Here is an 18774-nt window from a genome sequence, read left to right on the forward strand (position 1 = left end):
TTTAAACTTACGCTGCGCACGCTGTAGCATTCAAATGTATGTATTTCTATATGTTTAGTTAAAATTTATTTTAAACAAAATATGTTTTTCTCAACTGCAAGGCAACAACTCAGTGTTATGGTTGGGCGAAAGTTTTTTTTTTCTGCAGCTTGACTTTTAGTCAGTACAGTTAGCTTTATTTAGCATCTTCCTCCCAGCAGCAGCCTCCCCAGACCTAACTGTCACTCACAGATAGAATACAATAATATGCACACCTGCATAATATTCTCCAATTTCTACCATATTGTTTGTTATTTCGTTTTGGATTCTGTGCAGCTGCACAACATCCAAAAAGATGGCTGCTCTTACTTTATTTTTAATTTCGAACTTTTGTTATGATGCATAACCATGGCAACAAGGTATTTTTTATTTTTATTTATTTACAACTGGGAGTTACTGATTAGAATCTCACAAGCTAAAACAAAAAAAATACCTGAACTCTGACCACAAATCCCAGAGGAGTTAAAACGAAGGTTTCATGGATGCAGGACAAAGAACAGAGAGAGAAATGAAACAATCTCTTCAATGTATCATAGTGGCAAAGATCATATTCCAGACTCCAACATGTCTCTGCACAGCTTCATAACCAAACTACCAGGCAAAGATTTAAAGAGGAACATGAAAAGCAAATGATGTTGATTTGCAGAGCTAGCAAACAGCTGATGGTGTCATCCAAGACTGTGGAACATCATCTCTCCTGCCCTAACATTGAGATGTGCTGTGGAAAATTTTATTTCATTCTAGTGTTATGGTTATGTCATATGAATGTTTTTGTATGTTTACAAACAATTGCAGAGAAAACTAGACTGAGAAAAAAAACGGAAAGTTTTAAACTTTATTGGAGAAAAAGTCCTGATAATTTCACTGTCTCCTCAGAATTTATGTTTTTTTTATATATCAAATTCACACAGTGGTGATGGCTAGCTACTGGGTCAGAGCCACAGCTGTCCTGTCAGCATGTTTTTCCCACGCTCTTGACAGGGGGCAGAGGCACAGACTTATGACATCACTAGTGGATAACTTGGGCTGTCTTAAAGAGACACCACAATTATTATTGTTACAGGCACTTCTGGCCAGAAAGGACATAAACAACAAGGGGTGAGTGGAGTGGGAATCAAACCGGCAATCCACCGATTGCAGGGCAAACCACTGTCGCCACCGTCACTGTGTTGTTGCCCAAGCGACACATGACATTAACAAGATCATAATACAGTAACAGTTTTCAGTCAGAGGCCTCTTCAGGTTTGTTGCAAGACTGACCACTACAGGAAATTCTTCCTGCCCAACACTTAATTTCTCTTTGAGATACATAAAGCATTTCTGAACTGAATTGAAATTCAAAAGCCAGGAATTGAGTCCAAAAACAGTGGCAATAAAGCTAATGTTTAATTGCATTATTTCTAATACCCTATGCTCTAGCCCTATAAGCAACAATGCATAATAAAGCATTATTGCAATAAAGCAATAAAGCAATAATGCTTTATTATGCTAAAGTGACGTGAAGTTCACTTTGAAGTTCACGTCTTGGGTTCAAATGTTGACCAGCGATGAGCCTCTAGAACCTCCCTTCAGGACATCCAGACTGATCACAGCTAACAGAGCTGTGTGAAGCTGAGCATCTGTTCTTACTGTGGATCACTTATGCCCTCTGGTGGTCACTCTATACTCTCCTGCTCCTAAAAAGTTGACGTTCTGTGACACTGGTTCTAATGATTTTAAAGCAAAACGGCCTCTGCTTTAACTGTTTGCTAGGGAACCACCACCACCACCACCACCACCAATAATAATAATAATAATAATAATAATAATAATAATAATAATAATAATAATAATAATAAAACTGCTGGAATGAGCAAATGTGTTCAAAACAAGCAAAACAAGTCTGGAACGTCCCCTAATGTGATGACTGCTGTATGTATATATACATACAGCAGTCATATATATATATTGTGTGTGACATACAGTTTGTATGTCACACACAAGATTGAACAATTTTTATATGGAAACATTTTTTCTCAGCGCTTGAATGGATAATTCAGAATCTTAAAGGAACCACAGAAACGTTCAGGTCAGCCTCACTGAGCTGCATTTTGTTTCCTTGGTGTCCAATAAGGTTCCTACAGCAGCAGATAAGCAAAATGTACAGTATGGGTGAGGGGCTAGTTTCATTATGTGCAGTTTCTGTGTGGTTAAGTGAGTACAATGATATGTTAAAATTAATACATTTATAATTGCCGTTCTTTGAGAGCAAAATTAGCCCAGGTTGGACTCAGTTTCCTCATAGATTTGATTCCAGTTTTAATTAAAATCACCAATTTACTTACTTTATTAAGTAATACATTGATACCTTTAACACATATTGTAATAAGTATTAACTTATTTAATATAATAAAACTTTTATTCAAATGATCATATAAAGTATTTAATAACCTATGTTCACCTTCTATAGGAGGAATATTATTTGGAATTTGTTGTGAGGAGAAAAAGTAAACAATCAAAAGTAAGGGGTAAGTTGGAGAGGAGAGGGTTAAGAAGAAGACGGAAGGAGACACAATCCAGCATCAATCACATCTTTAAATGGTGAATTTAAATTAATTTTCTACTGGCTACAGACTGGTGTGGATGGGGGTTGTGATTATCCTGTCCCAGATCCAGCCAAAGCTGTCAGCTGGTCTGAGTTCTCATCATGGCATTTTGAAGAAATCAAATAACGTTTCAAATCCACTCATCATTAATGACTGAAAACAAGTTCAAAAACTGAATTCTGAATATATGAGGAATGGCGAGTGAATCTGACTGGCTTTCTGAAGCTGCACTGACTCACAGGTGATTGGTTTAACTCAGCTCAGCTGCTGAAGAAACTCAGAGAACTATCCTGTTTGGCGTTGAACCTTCACTGATGAAAGCCCACTGCTGCCAGTTCGGATCATCTTAATGACTTTGTTTGACCTCTAGCATGTGGAATCAAGGTGAGTGGCACGTGTCTGAAATCATCTGTTGAACGTCCCTCACATGAACTGAAACCCTCGTCGCTCTGACACAGGCTGCAGTCAGGCTGCTCATGTGATTACTTCCAGTGGTGAAACCTTGAGTCACAAAGCAACATCATCAATGGCACACGTCTGTTGGTTTAAGTAAAAAGAGCTTTAATATCCAAGAGAAGCAGATTATTTGTTGGATTCATAATCTGCTCCCTCACTGTCTCTGCCACAGAAAGCCCACCTTGAGATTTTCCCCTGCACCGTCTCTCAGCTGCTGGCTGCTCCTCAGCTCTGCAATGACTGCTTCACTATCTGTGACTGTGAGCTCAACCAGGTGAGCTGGTTATTTTCAGAGGTCAGGATTTAGAGAGAAGCTGTTGTTCAACACATACTGTGGACGGTGAGCTTCACACAGTTACTAATGACAGGATTTAACCACCTGTTAAAATCCCTCGTTGCAAAGGTACACTGGATAATGTCTTCAGTCCATTACAGAGGAGGTTGACATCTGCTTGTAAAAGGCCTCAAAACAGCTATTTTTAAAAAAATAGTTCTTCACGTTGAAGCTCATTCTGTTTTATTGATATAATGCCAATTCACACCAAATGTTGTCTAGAGGCACTTTACAAAAAAAGGTATTTCAGTTCAATCATGCATACATTCCAATTGCTGGACTAGAGATCAAACAGTACAGTAAGCTCAATTAATTATTCAAATCCCAATTATTTATTCGAATTTAAAAAGTTTCTGCGGAAATTCAGCAGATTACTTCCACCTACAAACGGTCTCGGTTCGGTTGGAGTGAACTTGGGTGAGGTTTGAATGATTATGTGAATGCCAAACAGACGGCAGACCACCCCCAACAGCTTCCAGGAACCGGAATAGAGTGCAGGGTACCAAACCAAACGGACTGTCTAACACTGGCAGGAGAAATGGCTTGTGGTCTTTTTCCAAAGAGAAATCATACGGCCACAAAAAAAATTAATTCCACTCTGTTGGAGTTCATTCATTTTGTCTCTGTGCTCCACCAGGTCCGTTAACCAGCTTCAGGACCTGAACAGAACCCCTCAGCGTAAATTACCTGAGAAATAATGAGATTTGGTTGTATAAAAACAGGCTTTAATGCCAAAAAATGATCAAATGTTACAAGCCATACATGTCATACAGAACAGATACAGAGTTACATTCACCAGCCAGTGCTGGGCCTCACTGAGCTCACCTTATGGACGGAACCAAGTGAGGCAAAGACTGCAGCAATCTGTACCCTCCCTATAGGGTAGGGAGGGTACAGAAACTAATCAGTTTCAGTCTGTTTACATGTGACTGGTGGCACTCATGTATAAACATGGTTATGTAAGCTGCAGCATGTGCGTGTAAGCACATAGGCAAGGGTTAAAGAGATGGAGGAAAAGACAGAATCCATAGCAACTCTGTGTTTTTGTCCACATTTGAGAAGTGGGAATTTTAAGCTCAGTGTCTTCTTCAGAGCTTTTTGTGTCGCCCCCTTTAGTGGTTCTAGGTGTAGCGCCACCACAGGTTTTCCAAAGGGTTTGGTTTGTTTGACACAATGCAGTGTGAAAGCGAACTACATCAGCTGAAAATCTAGCAAATGCTGCAATTTTACTCCCCAATTTAACCGAGTCTACCAGACTATCAGCTGTGAAAACACCCATAAATGAATAAGATTTGTATTACAGACCAGTACACATAATCTGAGGGAAAACAAAGCTAATTAAAGAATTTCACTCAAAACTCTATTGTCCCAGTGTCTTTTATAGGTCACAGACAGCTTTCCATATTGGGTGTTACGTCGTTAAGCAGTGATTTTTACTGGTGCATTTTTATGGCCATTTTTATGGCGGTCTGACTGTCCATGACCACATTTGGCATTCTTCCCTTTCCTTCTGGGTCACTCCAATTGAGCATAAAGGCTCTAACTTCAGACATGTTCCTGAGGTATTGAATACGAGACTCATGTGCTATTAGATATCACAAGGGCAGATTTCAATGTTAAGCTTTTCATTTGTTCTCAACAGCATCTTGACATCTTAAGAAACATTTCTATAATTCTTTGCCGCTTTTCATCACAGCTTTGGTACATTTCTAATAGTAGTTCCTCCTATCTCAGGTTTCTGTTGTTGGTGTCATCAGAGGATTTGCTCCGTTTGTGACCAACGTCCAGTACGCTGTGGACGACATGACCGGTCCACCCCTGAATGTGAAGCTGTGGGTTAACATGGAGGTCAGTGGTGTTAAAGAACATTTGGGGAGAAGTAAGATGGGCATGATTGGTGATATAAGATCTAAACTCCAATCTTTACAGGACTCTGCACAGACGACTGTTGCTTCTCCAGGAATGTATGTGAAGGTGATTGGAAGCCTACGCAGCGACAGTGTAAGTGTGGCAACCACAAAAGTGTGACATTTGTGTTTATGACTTGAAATTGTTAATACAAGTTCTGTACTTTATTTTGGAGAAGAGTTTTCCTTTATTTTTTTATGTGCTTTGTAATATTTACTCCACGCCAGCAGGGGGCGGGTGGCGGTTTTAGTGTCCTGCTTGTATTTTCCCTCATTGCTGCATGACACTTGAACTGAACAAGCCGTTTCCTCGTTTTTCTCCTGTTCTTCAGGTGGGTAAATATGAAAATAGATTTTTAATCCAGTAATTAGACATGCTGGAACATATTTGGAACATCTGTGAACGTATTTGGAATAGTTATGAGCTATATTAGTTAGTCAATTTTTGACTTTGTGTCGTTTTGTTTGAAGAAAGTAACTACGCACGGTGTACATGCTAACGTTAGCCATTAGCCAAGTCTGTTTAATACATGCGGTTCACCCACTTCAGCTTATGCTGGAAAAACCGTTAGAAACTGAAGAACTCAATGTCTATTTTTCTGTTTTGGTTTTTGCAAGGTCCCCACCACCAGTGTTAAAATAGTCTTTTTTACCATTAGGATTCAGGATGATAAAAAAAGAGTGACTTTAAGAATGATGTTTGGTTTTATTAAGGACTTTAGTTTATTGAACGTCCAATGCAGTACTGTTTTAAGTTAAAAAGTAGCTGGTTAAGGTAACCACTGTCTAATGTGTTTCATTCTAGATAAATAGCTTAGAAAGCTAATAAGAAGAATGAGTGGATATATGTTTAGGAAAGAGATGTTTGTTTTGTCGCTAAGAGATGTTTGTTTTGTCACTTATGGACACTGAAATGTATTAAAAAGGTTGGACTTTGAATATATAAACTGTAAAGAAAGAAACTCAATACAACAAGTATGTTTGGATGTAAAACTTGAATAAATTGCTGCATGACACTTGAACTGAACAAGCCGTTTCCTCGTTTTTCTCCTGTTCTTCAGGAGTATATCTGTCAACAGCGGTGCTGTCGCTACGGTACCCGTTACAGATTTTTGGTGGCCCGTACGGGGAGCGGCGTCAGATGCACAGGCGACAAGCACAATTAGGACCAGCTGTGTGAAGCGTTCCGGCAGCTAAGGACCTTTCAGCCTATGGACCTGGAGGAAGATTGAACCCTATATCCACGACACTGTGCGTTCACCACAACGTGTACTTGTGAAGCAGTGGCATTGCTACGTAGCTGCAACCGGACCTGAAGCCACGGGTGAAAGAGCTACTCGGAGAAGTGATCAACGGCGAGGGAGACGGAAAAGCAGTCATGGCGGACAGTGAGAGAAAAGGCTTGGTGTGGGACATCAAGAGGAGTCTGCTCACTCTGACGGCCGATGAACTTTTCCAACTGGCTCGGAGTGTTGGTCCTGTGCCGGGGAAAGATGCATCCACGCTTCAGGTTGGCGAGGAAGAAAACTGCTTTGAGCATATCCTGGGCTTCATGAACAGTGACACTCTCATTCAATCTGAGGATTCAGGTATGGCAGTGTTGTTGGAGCTTAATGACACTGTGAGCAATCTCATCTTAAGTCGGAATGTTCGGTCTGAAGCTGTAGCACATGTTAATAGGCACAATGTAATGAAAACTGCAGAGCTGAGTGAAAACATGGTAACAGATCAGTCGAATGTAGATATTGAAGATATGGCGGACAAGGTTACTAACACTAATAAAATACACACAGCTGAGGTTAGCCCGGCTACCTCCTTACCAACTACCATCTCACCACTTGCACACTCTTTCACAGCTACACAGAACCCAGAGACAGTAGAGTTACAGAAAATGTTCACTAGTTTACTGCAATATATCAACAACCCCACATCACCACCCACTGTCCAAGCCACGCCAGAACACCCTACACCATTGCACCCTACACTACCACCAGATCCCAAATATACACCCGAACATACACCGGGACAAGAAAAATATGACAGACACGACCGAGTTGTGCCCCTTGGAGACTTCTCAAGGCTGCGACGTGAGTTCAAGGTTCAAGGTGGCCAGATCTGCGATCAGAGCTCGGATTTAAGTTACAATAATATATGCAGACAAATTGATGATGGAGTGAAAGACCAGTTCAGTGAGACTGAAATATTGAGAGGTGTTCTCAGAATCATCAAACCAGGGCACTTTAAAGACATGTTAATGCACAAAGACGATTTGACTATAGAAGAGCTGAAGGGCTTCCTGCAATCCCACTTAGGCGGGCGAAGCAATACAGAACTCTTCCAAGAGTTGATGTGTACAAAACAGAATGACAACGAAACCCCCCAACAGTTCCTGTACCGTGTCATAGGTTTGAAACAAAAGATCCTGTTTGCTTCAAAACACGGTGACGCAGAAGTGAAATACAATGCTCGCACAGTTCAGGACATTTTCCTTCATACCATATATCAAGGTCTCAGTCAAAAACATAACGACATACGCAGAGAACTTAAAACATTGCTCTCTGATAGCAGTGTGTCTGATGAGGCAATCTTGAAGCAAATGATGAAAATAACAAGCACAGAGAATGAGCGACAAAGACGTCTGGGGCCAGCTGTGAAACAAAAACAAGTGAACGTGCATAGCAGTGAATTAGTGGAGGTTGCAGTTGCACAAGGCAGTGGAGCGAAGAAGGATGCTCCAGATAAACAGCATAATGCCATTGTACTCCAGCAGCTAACTGAGAAAGTAACAGAGTTAATGGCTAAAGTTGAGCTACTGCAAAAACCACAGCATACTCACAGCTTTGAGCCCTGCCACCATTGCAAAGCTCATGCGGAACAAAAGAGAACCAAGTCAAATAGCTGTACTAACTGCCTGGCACAGAACCTTCCACACTGCACTCACTGTTTTTACTGCGGTGAAGACGGCCATAGAGCCGTAGGCTGCCTGAAGAAGCCGAAGCGTCAGGAAAACTGGAGCCGGTCGCTGCAGCGGGACAACCAGTGACCGGATCTCATACCCAGTCCCTCAGTGTTAAGTGCAATATGTTAATGTCAGAGAATTGTGCCAAGGAGAGTTTACTGAATAAAAGACCTAACGTAAACAATGAAAGTGACCCCAAATCTCCTCTTTCCCTACCTACCCAAACAAGCAGGCGCCTAGCCAAGTTCATAGGTGCTAAAGCCCTTGCACGATGTGACTTGAATGGCTTGACAGTCAATGCGCTGTTAGACAGCGGAGCTCAGGTGAGCATGATCGATCGAAGCTGGAAGAAGAAGTACTTACCGGATGCACCAGTGAGACCCCTCAGTGAAATCTTCGATGACGAAGAGCTGGAGATACAAGCTGTGAACGGAGAAGCCCTTCCTTTTGACGGCTGGGTCCTCATCACAGTCAGTTTTGCTGGAAATTCTGTCCTTAGCCAATCCATAATGGTGCCTTTCCTCATTAGCGGTATCACGCTTGAACGGCCAATCCTTGGGTTCAATGTGCTAGAGGAGGTGGTTCAGAGTAGACCAGCAGAACTCCTTCCAGCTCTCACCACACTCCTCTCTGATTCCATATCTGCCTCTATGGATCAGGTGGAGATGCTGGTGAACTTCCTTCAGGCAGATAAACCCCCTATGCATCCGAGATTGTTGAGAACTGGCAATTATGTCATTGCAGTCCCAGCTGGACAAGTTGCCTGGGTCAAGTGCCAGATTCCGCCGACTGTAGATCTGTCAGATCCTCTTCTCTTGTTCGAACCTGAAGAAAACAATGCTCATCTCGAAGAACTTGAGATAGGAGAGGGCCTGGTCGAAATGCAATCAGCGAAGCGACCTTATACCACAATACCAATAAGAAATAACACAAAGCATCCAGTCACTATACCAAGAAAGACTGTTCTGGGGAGCATCCAAGCTGTTGCTAGGGTGATTGAGGCCAACCCACAGGAGCCGCCCAGGCTCAGAATTGTAGCCAATGTTGCAACCACATCAGCTGCTCAAACTGCTTCTGGGTTGTGGCAGCCCCTCGTGGATCTCAGCCACCTTAGTGGAGAAGAACAAGACAAGGTAAAGAAAATGCTGTGGGAAGAATCAGCTGCTTTCGCCCGAGATAGTCATGATATCGGCTGTATTCCCAGTTTGCAGATGTCAATCAACCTCAAGGATGACATTCCAGTGCAGAGAGCGTACGCGTCTGTCCCCAAACCACTGTTCAAAGAGGTGAAGGAATATGTGCAAGACTTGCTGATGAAGGGCTGGATTGTCAAGTCCAAGTCCTCTTATGCAGCGCCAGTGGTCTGCGTCCGGAAAAAGGACGGTACGCTCCGCCTCTGCATAGATTATCGTCTCTTGAATCAGAAAACCATCCCTGACCGACATCCTTTACCTAGGATACAAGACCTGACTGACACTCTTGGTGGCTATTCCTGGTTCAGTATTCTTGACCAAGGAAAAGCCTACCACCAAGGTTTTGTTGCCAAAGATGCCCAACACCTCACTGCTTTCATTACACCCTGGGAACTGTATGAATGGGTTCGTATCCCATTTGGCCTGTCAAACGCCCCCGCAGCCTTCCAGCGGAGTATGGAGGAGATGTTAGGTCCCTTGAGAGATGACTGCTGTCTCCCGTACCTCGACGACGTACTATGTTATGCGAAAACCTTTGACGAGCACGTAGAAGGGGTCCGCAGAGTACTTCAGGCACTTCAGAGACACGGGGTGAAGCTAAGACCTGAAAAGTGTGAGCTGTTTCGACGGGAGGTGAGATACGTCGGACGCCTTGTGTCAGCTCAGGGAGTGAGGATTGATCCCAAAGATCTGGATGCAGTGCGATCATTAGCCAGCAGAACGCCGCAGACGGTTGGAGATGTGAGAAAACTCACTGGGTTTTTGGGCTATTACCGCTCTTACATCCAGGACTTTTCAAGGATAGCAAAGCCCATCTATGAGCTACTACAAGCCAAGCCTGGGCAAGCAGCTGTAGAGCGTGGTAAGAGCAAAGGCCCACAACTACCCTCTAGAACACCTGTAGAGTGGACTGCTGAGCACCAGCAAGCCCTTGACCGGCTCGTTTCTCTTCTTGTTAGCCCCCCTGTATTAGCGTATCCCAATTTCAATGCACCGTTTGTCTTGCACACAGATGCTTCAGACCAGGGGCTGGGCGCAATCCTTTACCAACACCAGGATGGCAAGTTGAGAGTTATCGGGTACGGGTCTAGGACCTTAACTGCAGCTGAGCGGAACTACCATCTGCATAGTGGGAAGCTGGAGTTCCTTGCCTTGAAGTGGGCGGTGTGTGAGAAATTCAGGGATTACCTGTTTTATGCACCTCACTTCACAATATACACGGACAACAATCCACTCACATATGTAATGACCACCGCAAAGCTGAATGCTGTAGGTCATCGGTGGGTTGGAGAACTCTCTGACTTCAGATTCGATATTAAGTACAGACCTGGAAAGTCCAACATAGACGCTGACACGCTATCACGTCTCCCTTTGGACATTACAGCGTACTGTGAGTCCTGCACCGAAGACTGCTCTGACAATGTGGTCCATGCCGTGTGGGATGGGAGTAAAGTAGCCAAACACAAAGATGTGGCTTGGGTGGCGGCTCTGAATATCTCCTCCCAGGCTGATTTGTCTCCTACCTTTCATCACTTGAACGCCATAAGTCATGATGAGCTTGCGGAAGCACAGCGTGCGGATGAAGCCATCAGTGAGGTGATCAAGCTGAAGGAGACCGGAACACCGCTGACTGATGAGATACGTAAAGCCGCCGGTGGAGCTACCAAAAGACTGTTCCATGAATGGAGTAAGCTAGTATGGGAAAATGGTCTCCTGTACAGGCGTGCCAATGGAAGAAAGCAGTTGGTACTCCCTACCAAGTACAGAGACCTTGTTTTGAAGAAGCTTCACAATGACATGGCTCATGTTGGCACAGAAAGGGTCCTAAACCTCGCCAGAGAAAGGTTCTATTGGCCCTTCATGGCGAAAGAGATTGAGGACCATATAACTAAGAAATGTCCATGCATTAAGTCAAAGAAGCCAGTTACTCATGTTCGCGCGCCGATGGGCAGTATCACATCGAGCTCACCACTAGAGTTGGTGTGTATTGATTACTTGCACCTGGAGACCAGCCGTGGTGGCTACGAGTATATCCTAGTGGTCGTAGATCATTTTACAAGGTTCGCTCAAGCTTACCCGACCAAGAATAAGAGTGCAAAGACAGCCGCTGAGCGTATCTTTAATGACTTCGTCCTTCGTTTTGGATACCCGTCCAAGTTACACCATGATCAGGGCCGCGAATTTGAAAATGAATTATTCCAAACCCTCCAACAGCTGTCAGGTATCCGTCATTCCAGAACATCACCCTACCATCCCCAGGGAAACCCGGCGGAGCGGTTCAATCGGACGATCTTGCAAATGTTGAGGACGTTGACTGACAAAGACAAAGAGAGATGGAAAGATCAGATTCCGAGGGTGGTACATGCGTACAATTGTACCCGACATGAGTCAACGGGTTTCTCACCCTTCTTTCTCCTTTACGGCCGTCACCCTCGTCTGCCCATTGATATACTGTTCGGGTTGCTTGAAGACACAGAACCTGACTCGCCGAAAGGGTACGCAAAGAAGTGGGCAAAGCAGATGTCTGAGGCCTATAGAATCGCCAGTGAGAACAGCAAGCGGGCCAGTACCAAAGGCAAAGTCCTCTATGACAAGAGGGCAAGAGGAGTGGTGCTACAACCTGGCGATCGAGTCTTAGTCAGGAACCTCAGCGAGCGTGGTGGGCCAGGAAAATTAAGATCATATTGGGAGAAGGCCATCTACATTGTGAAAGAACAGTTTGCTGATAACCCAGTGTATGTAGTCTATCCGGAGTCTGGGGATCAGAAAAAGACAAGAACACTCCATCGCAATTTGCTTTTGCTCGTTAATGACCTACCCGTTGAAGAACCATCAGGCCAGGTTCGCCCTGAGAAAAGAACCCAGAAAAGTAAGCGCCAAGCCCGACTTACCATCCCAGAGTGTATGAACCCACCGCAAGGAGCAGGTTCAGACTCCGACTCTGGGTCCGACTCTGAAGATCCTCGCTACTGGTTGAGGGTACCAGCTAACAGGACGCAGGAGATACCCACGGTTGCCCCACCACAACAACCAGCCATTTCTGTGAGTCGCCAAAATCCAGTACCTGTACCGGAGGATATGACAGTTGACGCTGACTACTCATCTTCAGTTGACCCGGTACCTATAAGACAAATAGGGATTGGAGAACTTGAACAGGATGAAGGCCAGTCTGATGATGCGAGACCGGAGGAGCAAGATGGCTATGCTGAGGCTCCAGAGCTCATTCCAGTTACACAGCCTCTGATCAATGTAATACCAGACCGACAGGCTGAGGTCAGAAGGTCAAACCGGGGCAGACAACCTCGACAGATCCTCACATATGAGAGACTTGGCCAACCCACGCTGACAACAATAGCTAGAGTTGACATGGCAAATGCAAGCTTACACTCTGCACCTCACACTATACAACCCCTACACCCACTCATTCCCTATACAACACCAACATACTCTTTCAGCCCTTATTCCACTCCGTATCTCCCCTTTACATACATGCCTTACCACTTACCGTCACACCCATACATCTTACCTGTTCCTGTCACCTGTTAAGAAGAGTTGAGTAGAAATGGTGGGACCCATTTATTTTTGCCGGGGAGTGTGTGGCAACCACAAAAGTGTGACATTTGTGTTTATGACTTGAAATTGTTAATACAAGTTCTGTACTTTATTTTGGAGAAGAGTTTTCCTTTATTTTTTTATGTGCTTTGTAATATTTACTCCACGCCAGCAGGGGGCGGGTGGCGGTTTTAGTGTCCTGCTTGTATTTTCCCTCATTGCTGCATGACACTTGAACTGAACAAGCCGTTTCCTCGTTTTTCTCCTGTTCTTCAGGTGGGTAAATATGAAAATAGATTTTTAATCCAGTAATTAGACATGCTGGAACATATTTGGAACATCTGTGAACGTATTTGGAATAGTTATGAGCTATATTAGTTAGTCAATTTTTGACTTTGTGTCGTTTTGTTTGAAGAAAGTAACTACGCACGGTGTACATGCTAACGTTAGCCATTAGCCAAGTCTGTTTAATACATGCGGTTCACCCACTTCAGCTTATGCTGGAAAAACCGTTAGAAACTGAAGAACTCAATGTCTATTTTTCTGTTTTGGTTTTTGCAAGGTCCCCACCACCAGTGTTAAAATAGTCTTTTTTACCATTAGGATTCAGGATGATAAAAAAAGAGTGACTTTAAGAATGATGTTTGGTTTTATTAAGGACTTTAGTTTATTGAACGTCCAATGCAGTACTGTTTTAAGTTAAAAAGTAGCTGGTTAAGGTAACCACTGTCTAATGTGTTTCATTCTAGATAAATAGCTTAGAAAGCTAATAAGAAGAATGAGTGGATATATGTTTAGGAAAGAGATGTTTGTTTTGTCGCTAAGAGATGTTTGTTTTGTCACTTATGGACACTGAAATGTATTAAAAAGGTTGGACTTTGAATATATAAACTGTAAAGAAAGAAACTCAATACAACAAGTATGTTTGGATGTAAAACTTGAATAAATTGCTGCATGACACTTGAACTGAACAAGCCGTTTCCTCGTTTTTCTCCTGTTCTTCAGGAGTATATCTGTCAACAGCGGTGCTGTCGCTACGGTACCCGTTACATAAGCATGCTAGAGAAACAGGCAATAAATACTAGGAAAATAAATAACACACTGCCATTTCTTCTCCTGTTCAACAGGGACAGAGGTCGCTACTGGCAATGAATGTCCGACGTATAAAGGACCTGAATGAGATCAGCTCCCACATGTTGGAGGTGGTACAAGCTCATATGCAGGTTTCCAGAAAGGTATACTCTCATGCATTTCTCCTTCTTTGGAAATGTCAACTTTGGCACATGGGAACCTAAATTGCATAATTAAAGAAATGTGAAATTTCTTTAAAGAGTATAAGGGTTATTGAGACTCCCTAAAGTGATTTGGGCATACTTTAGTGTAGATGTTGGAAAAATTGAAATCATGTGGTTTTGAACCGCAGCTGGGGAAATAAGGAGTGTGATGGCTGCCCCTTGTGGTGGTGAAGGACATAGCAGCTTAATTCCAGCAGCAAAATAACAAGAGGATGGAAATAAAAATGTCAGCCGAAAACCAGCTCTCCATGTCCTGAATGTGGACCGGCTAGGGCTGCATTGCAGCACAGCTAGCCACTGCAGGAAGTCTGAAAATTTACAATTTAATACTCTTGTCTATTGTTGTTCTGTGCACATTGATTTTCCAGGTGTTTGTTTTTGGATGTTGGAGATTCTGTTGCACATGGCAACACAACCAGAGGTTACTTGACAGTGCGTCCTAACATGCTTGTTTGCTACCTAGAATTAAAAAAAAAGACTGTTAAAAGCCATTTCATAAAATTTAGACTGAATATACAAGTCATAGAAGCTGGCCTCACAAACCCCTTTAGGAAGTTCTTTGTTAGGTGAAACTGACACTCAGATGTCCAGTGTTGATCCATCAAGGTTTCATTCGAACCAGACCAATGCCTGTCACCTCGGTGTTTCCATCAGGTCTTTGATGTGAACATGAACACCACTGTGGCGTCGCAGCCTGACTGGAGCAGTGGGACGTGTCCTCAAGGCGTTTTACCAAATGGCTTGTCTACAGTCCAGGGCCAGGTCAGTGACTGCAAAGAGCAAGTTCAGCTTGAACACTTTGTTTATGATGTACTGTGTGTTACATTTTGACATTATGATTTTTATGTACTTATTTTTTTTACGTTGAGTGGTTAAGTCGGGTCAAATGTACTTTTATTATGCTGTTTGAAAATATAAGGTTATGGGTGCATTCACAGCAGCCCTATTTAGTCCACTTAATCGAACTCTAGCTTGTTTGCTTCGAAAGTCTGATTCATTTGTTTAGGTGTGAATGAGTAACCAAAATCTGAAGTGGACCAAAATAGTGAACTTCGCAGCAGGTTTGACCAATTGGTTTACAGAAAATGGTGACTGACTTGGTGTCTGGTAACTGAGCTGCTGATGCTTCCATGCAGGTGGTAATTTGTGCATTTAGCTGAGCAAGACATTAAATTGGCCACGCTATGTTGTTTTGGCTAATGATTGAGTTGCACATCGTTGCATTGATTCTGGGTGTCAGTGACCATCTGAAAAACTAAAACTAATATTCAGGTTTGTCAGTTCTCTCTCTCTCTCTCTCTCTCTCTCTCTCTCTCTCTCTCTCTCTCAGGTGTTGCATCAAATCCAAGTGTTCTCTGTCCATAATGATGGCATCAGTTTCCACGACCTGACAAGAAACCTGGACTATATTAGCATGCGAGACATTAGGTAACTGCAAACTAAACTCCCAAGCCCAATTCCTTTTTTCTTAAACATTGCTTTCCTAACATCATCATTACCGTAACCTGACATTAATGGCCATTTTAGACATTAAATGTTCCAAATGACTAAAATTGTGGGAAATGACTGTATTTTGCATTAAATAGATGGATAGTTTGGAAAAACCTGGACACCACAGCAGAGTTTGATGTGGGGAGAACTTTTACTCTGCCAGCATGTCAATGACAAGAGATTGCCATGACTTTTTTTTTTTACTGGAGTGGGAAAAGTCTTTCAGGTGGCTGCAGTGAAAATCTTATCTGCAACAAATCTGCACCCAAATTCTTGGTAACACCATCTCTGATATCCCAGTCACTTTCTGGAGCAAATAACCGATTAGGTTAGACTTCCTCTCTTCTGAGAGACGAGCAGAGACAGGGACCTCAACAAAGGCTGCAAAGTCGGGGCATTTTAGTATGATTTCTTGGGATGTTTAAATCAGATGTGATTATAAAATGGTGACTGCATTTCTTTCCTTTTTACATGCTAGCAGCTGTGCAGATTGTTACTCTTATTACTATTTTGGTCTTATCACTGAAATCTGCTAAATCCAGAACTGTATGTCCTAACTGGGGGTTTTACCTGAAGCTGATACTGATCATTTTGTTTTTCGCTCAGATCTTCCTTGGCTTTCCTTGCAAGTGAAGGTCACATCTTTTCCACCAGTGATGAGCATCATTTCAAGGCAGCATAACTTCAGCTGCCTCTGGTAAAACAACATCAAAACTAGACCTGGACCACATGTGGGTGTTTTGTTAAACTGAATTGCAATCATTTTCCTTGTAAATGACTTCTAGATTGAAGTGTTTTTTTCTTCTTCAAGTATTATGTATGCACCATTCCCATTTTAATTCACTTTTTTCTTTTAATTTTGACTAATCAATTATTTAACATCAAATCAAACAGAGAGCGCCTTGTTAGAGCTGTCAGTATCAACTTATCCTCCAACTTGTTTGGCCACAAAAGTGTTGACACTGTAGCTCAGCGGTGCTATGAGACTCCTAGTGAATGAACGACATTCTGAAATGTCAACTTTGTTGATTGAGCAACTTAATAAAGGAGCAATCAGGATCTATGTGCTTTAATATTTTCTTTCTGCCTCATTTAAACATGAGTGTTTACCTCAGATACCCCTTTGTGTCTTGACCATCTTCTTCTTTGTTGGAACTATTTTTGCTCCATTGTGGAATTGTCTGATAAAATCGAAGGAAATTGTCTCGAGTGTGGAGCGGAATAGTGACTCTACCTGTAATAGACAGTGACAGGGCTGTGAACTGCAGGTGAAGACTGACTTCAAAAGAACTAACAAAGAAAAAGAGAATCATGTCAGTGGAATCAATGTCTCTTTTTACTATTTTCTATTTTTAAACCCATTCTTCTCTCACAGCCGGCGCCATCATCAAATATCCAAGAAACACAGAGTGACGAGACCAAAATGGATATGACTGTTATTAGGATTCATCTATGCTTGATATTTGTATATTAAAGTATAATCTATAGCTCTCTGTTGGCTGTGTGTGAAATGACGAGGAGGAGGTTTAGTCGGTCCCTGGAGAAATCTCCTGCTGAGCTTACCTTCCTTTTATGTTTCCACTCTAGTCTGAATGCTGGCAATGCTGCTGTCTATGCCACGAAAAGCCCTTAAGAGTGCTAATTAATAAACTTTATTTTATTTCTAAGCAAACTGGTTGTGATAGCACATGCTTAATGTGTCAATTTTTCCCTCCCCCATGTTGATGAAACTGTCCTGTGAAGATCTACTTCCTGTCCTGGTTTGTGACAGCTCCAGTGTTTGAAAGATCTCAGCTCATCTGCAGCATTTCACCGCTAGATTTTCCTGGCTGCCATTCAATGTGTTCAAATGTTTACATACATCCAACATGGCCATTTATATTGATCATATTACCTTTGGGCTTTTAAAGGTTCTTCAAAATGTTCAAAATCATTCATAGAGATGGCGAACAAGATTTTTCTAAGTATTTGGTGTGTTTCAATTCAAATAACTATTTGCACTTGAGGGGCAATTTTAAAAAAATTGACAGTGCAGTGTGAAAGTGAATCGCCAGCTGAAAATGGAACAAATGTTGCAATTTGGGTTCCCAACTGACCCAAGTCTACTGGACTATCAGGTGGGAAAACAGCCTTACAGTGAATGCCAGGCTGTAATTACTTTCCCTAAACCAAAACTTTGCTGAAAGTTTCTGTTCTTGCTTGTTTTAATAAACTGAGTTTAGCCAGAATTGGTGAACCAGATAAAATGGATAAGACTTTTCTTCAGATTTATAACCAAATATTAGTGGGGATGTATGTTTTATATTTGTGTGTGTGTCCCACAATGCGTTTAAACTGGTGCACCAAAATCATGTTTCTGAGATTAATTCCTCCTAATCATCATTACAACCTGGGAAAAACTGCAATTCAAATGTATCATTAAAGGTCCAGAATTAATAATAGATTTTATTTATAATATCCTTTATATCTTTAGATCACAAAGGGCAGGAAACAGGAACAAAACAAGAAATTATAATGGAAAAACGAACAGATGCATAAATAAGAGATTAAAACCAATATCTAAGAAAATGTACCAACAATTTTGATAAAAAGAAATGTCTTAAGTCCTTTTTTTAAAACAGTCAGTGGATTGTGGTTCCCCCAGAGTGTCAGGTGGGCATTCTATAGCCATGGAGCGACAGCGGAGAAGACCCTGTCTCCCATGGTCCTCAGTTTGGAGAAGGTTTGAGTGAGTGAATGAGTTGTGCTTTGTTGGTTAAGCTGTTTTTTGATATAGTGGGGACATTCCGTAGATGCATTGAGGATGGAAATCTTGAATTCAGTCCTGGTGGAAATGCTTTGCTAGTGGAGAGAGTGGAGGATGGAAGTGATGTGGTCATGTTTACTCACTCTGATCAGGATCTGAGCTGCAGAGTTTTGGAGACTCTGCAGGTTGCAGTAGTCCAGTCCGGAGGAGACAGAGG

The 18774-nt window shown here is 42.4% G+C and overlaps 1 protein-coding gene across 2 annotated transcripts; it reads left to right on the forward strand.

Moving 5' to 3' along the window:
• Positions 1 to 2678: 2678 nt before the first annotated feature.
• LOC106906255 (replication protein A 32 kDa subunit-like) lies at positions 2679 to 17483 on the forward strand. 2 transcript variants are annotated; one of them, XM_088010067.1, is made up of 10 exons: positions 2679 to 3008; positions 3083 to 3159; positions 3253 to 3354; positions 5149 to 5262; positions 5344 to 5415; positions 14153 to 14260; positions 14975 to 15082; positions 15651 to 15748; positions 16418 to 16542; positions 17187 to 17483. In XM_088010067.1, exons 1-9 carry the CDS (start codon positions 2996 to 2998, stop codon positions 16491 to 16493), a joined length of 768 nt encoding a protein of 255 aa, XP_087866193.1. In that variant the 5' UTR covers positions 2679 to 2995; the 3' UTR covers positions 16494 to 16542; positions 17187 to 17483. The 2 variants fall into 2 exon arrangements, with proteins under 2 accessions (XP_087866193.1, XP_014826938.2); XM_014971452.2 differs by having other exon boundaries at positions 16418 to 17483.
• The last annotated feature ends 1291 nt before the right edge of the window (positions 17484 to 18774 follow it).

This window comes from Poecilia mexicana, unplaced genomic scaffold, assembly GCF_051168715.1.
Source record: "Poecilia mexicana isolate PSO_F unplaced genomic scaffold, ASM5116871v1 scaffold_11, whole genome shotgun sequence".
Lineage (NCBI taxonomy): Eukaryota > Metazoa > Chordata > Actinopteri > Cyprinodontiformes > Poeciliidae > Poecilia > Poecilia mexicana.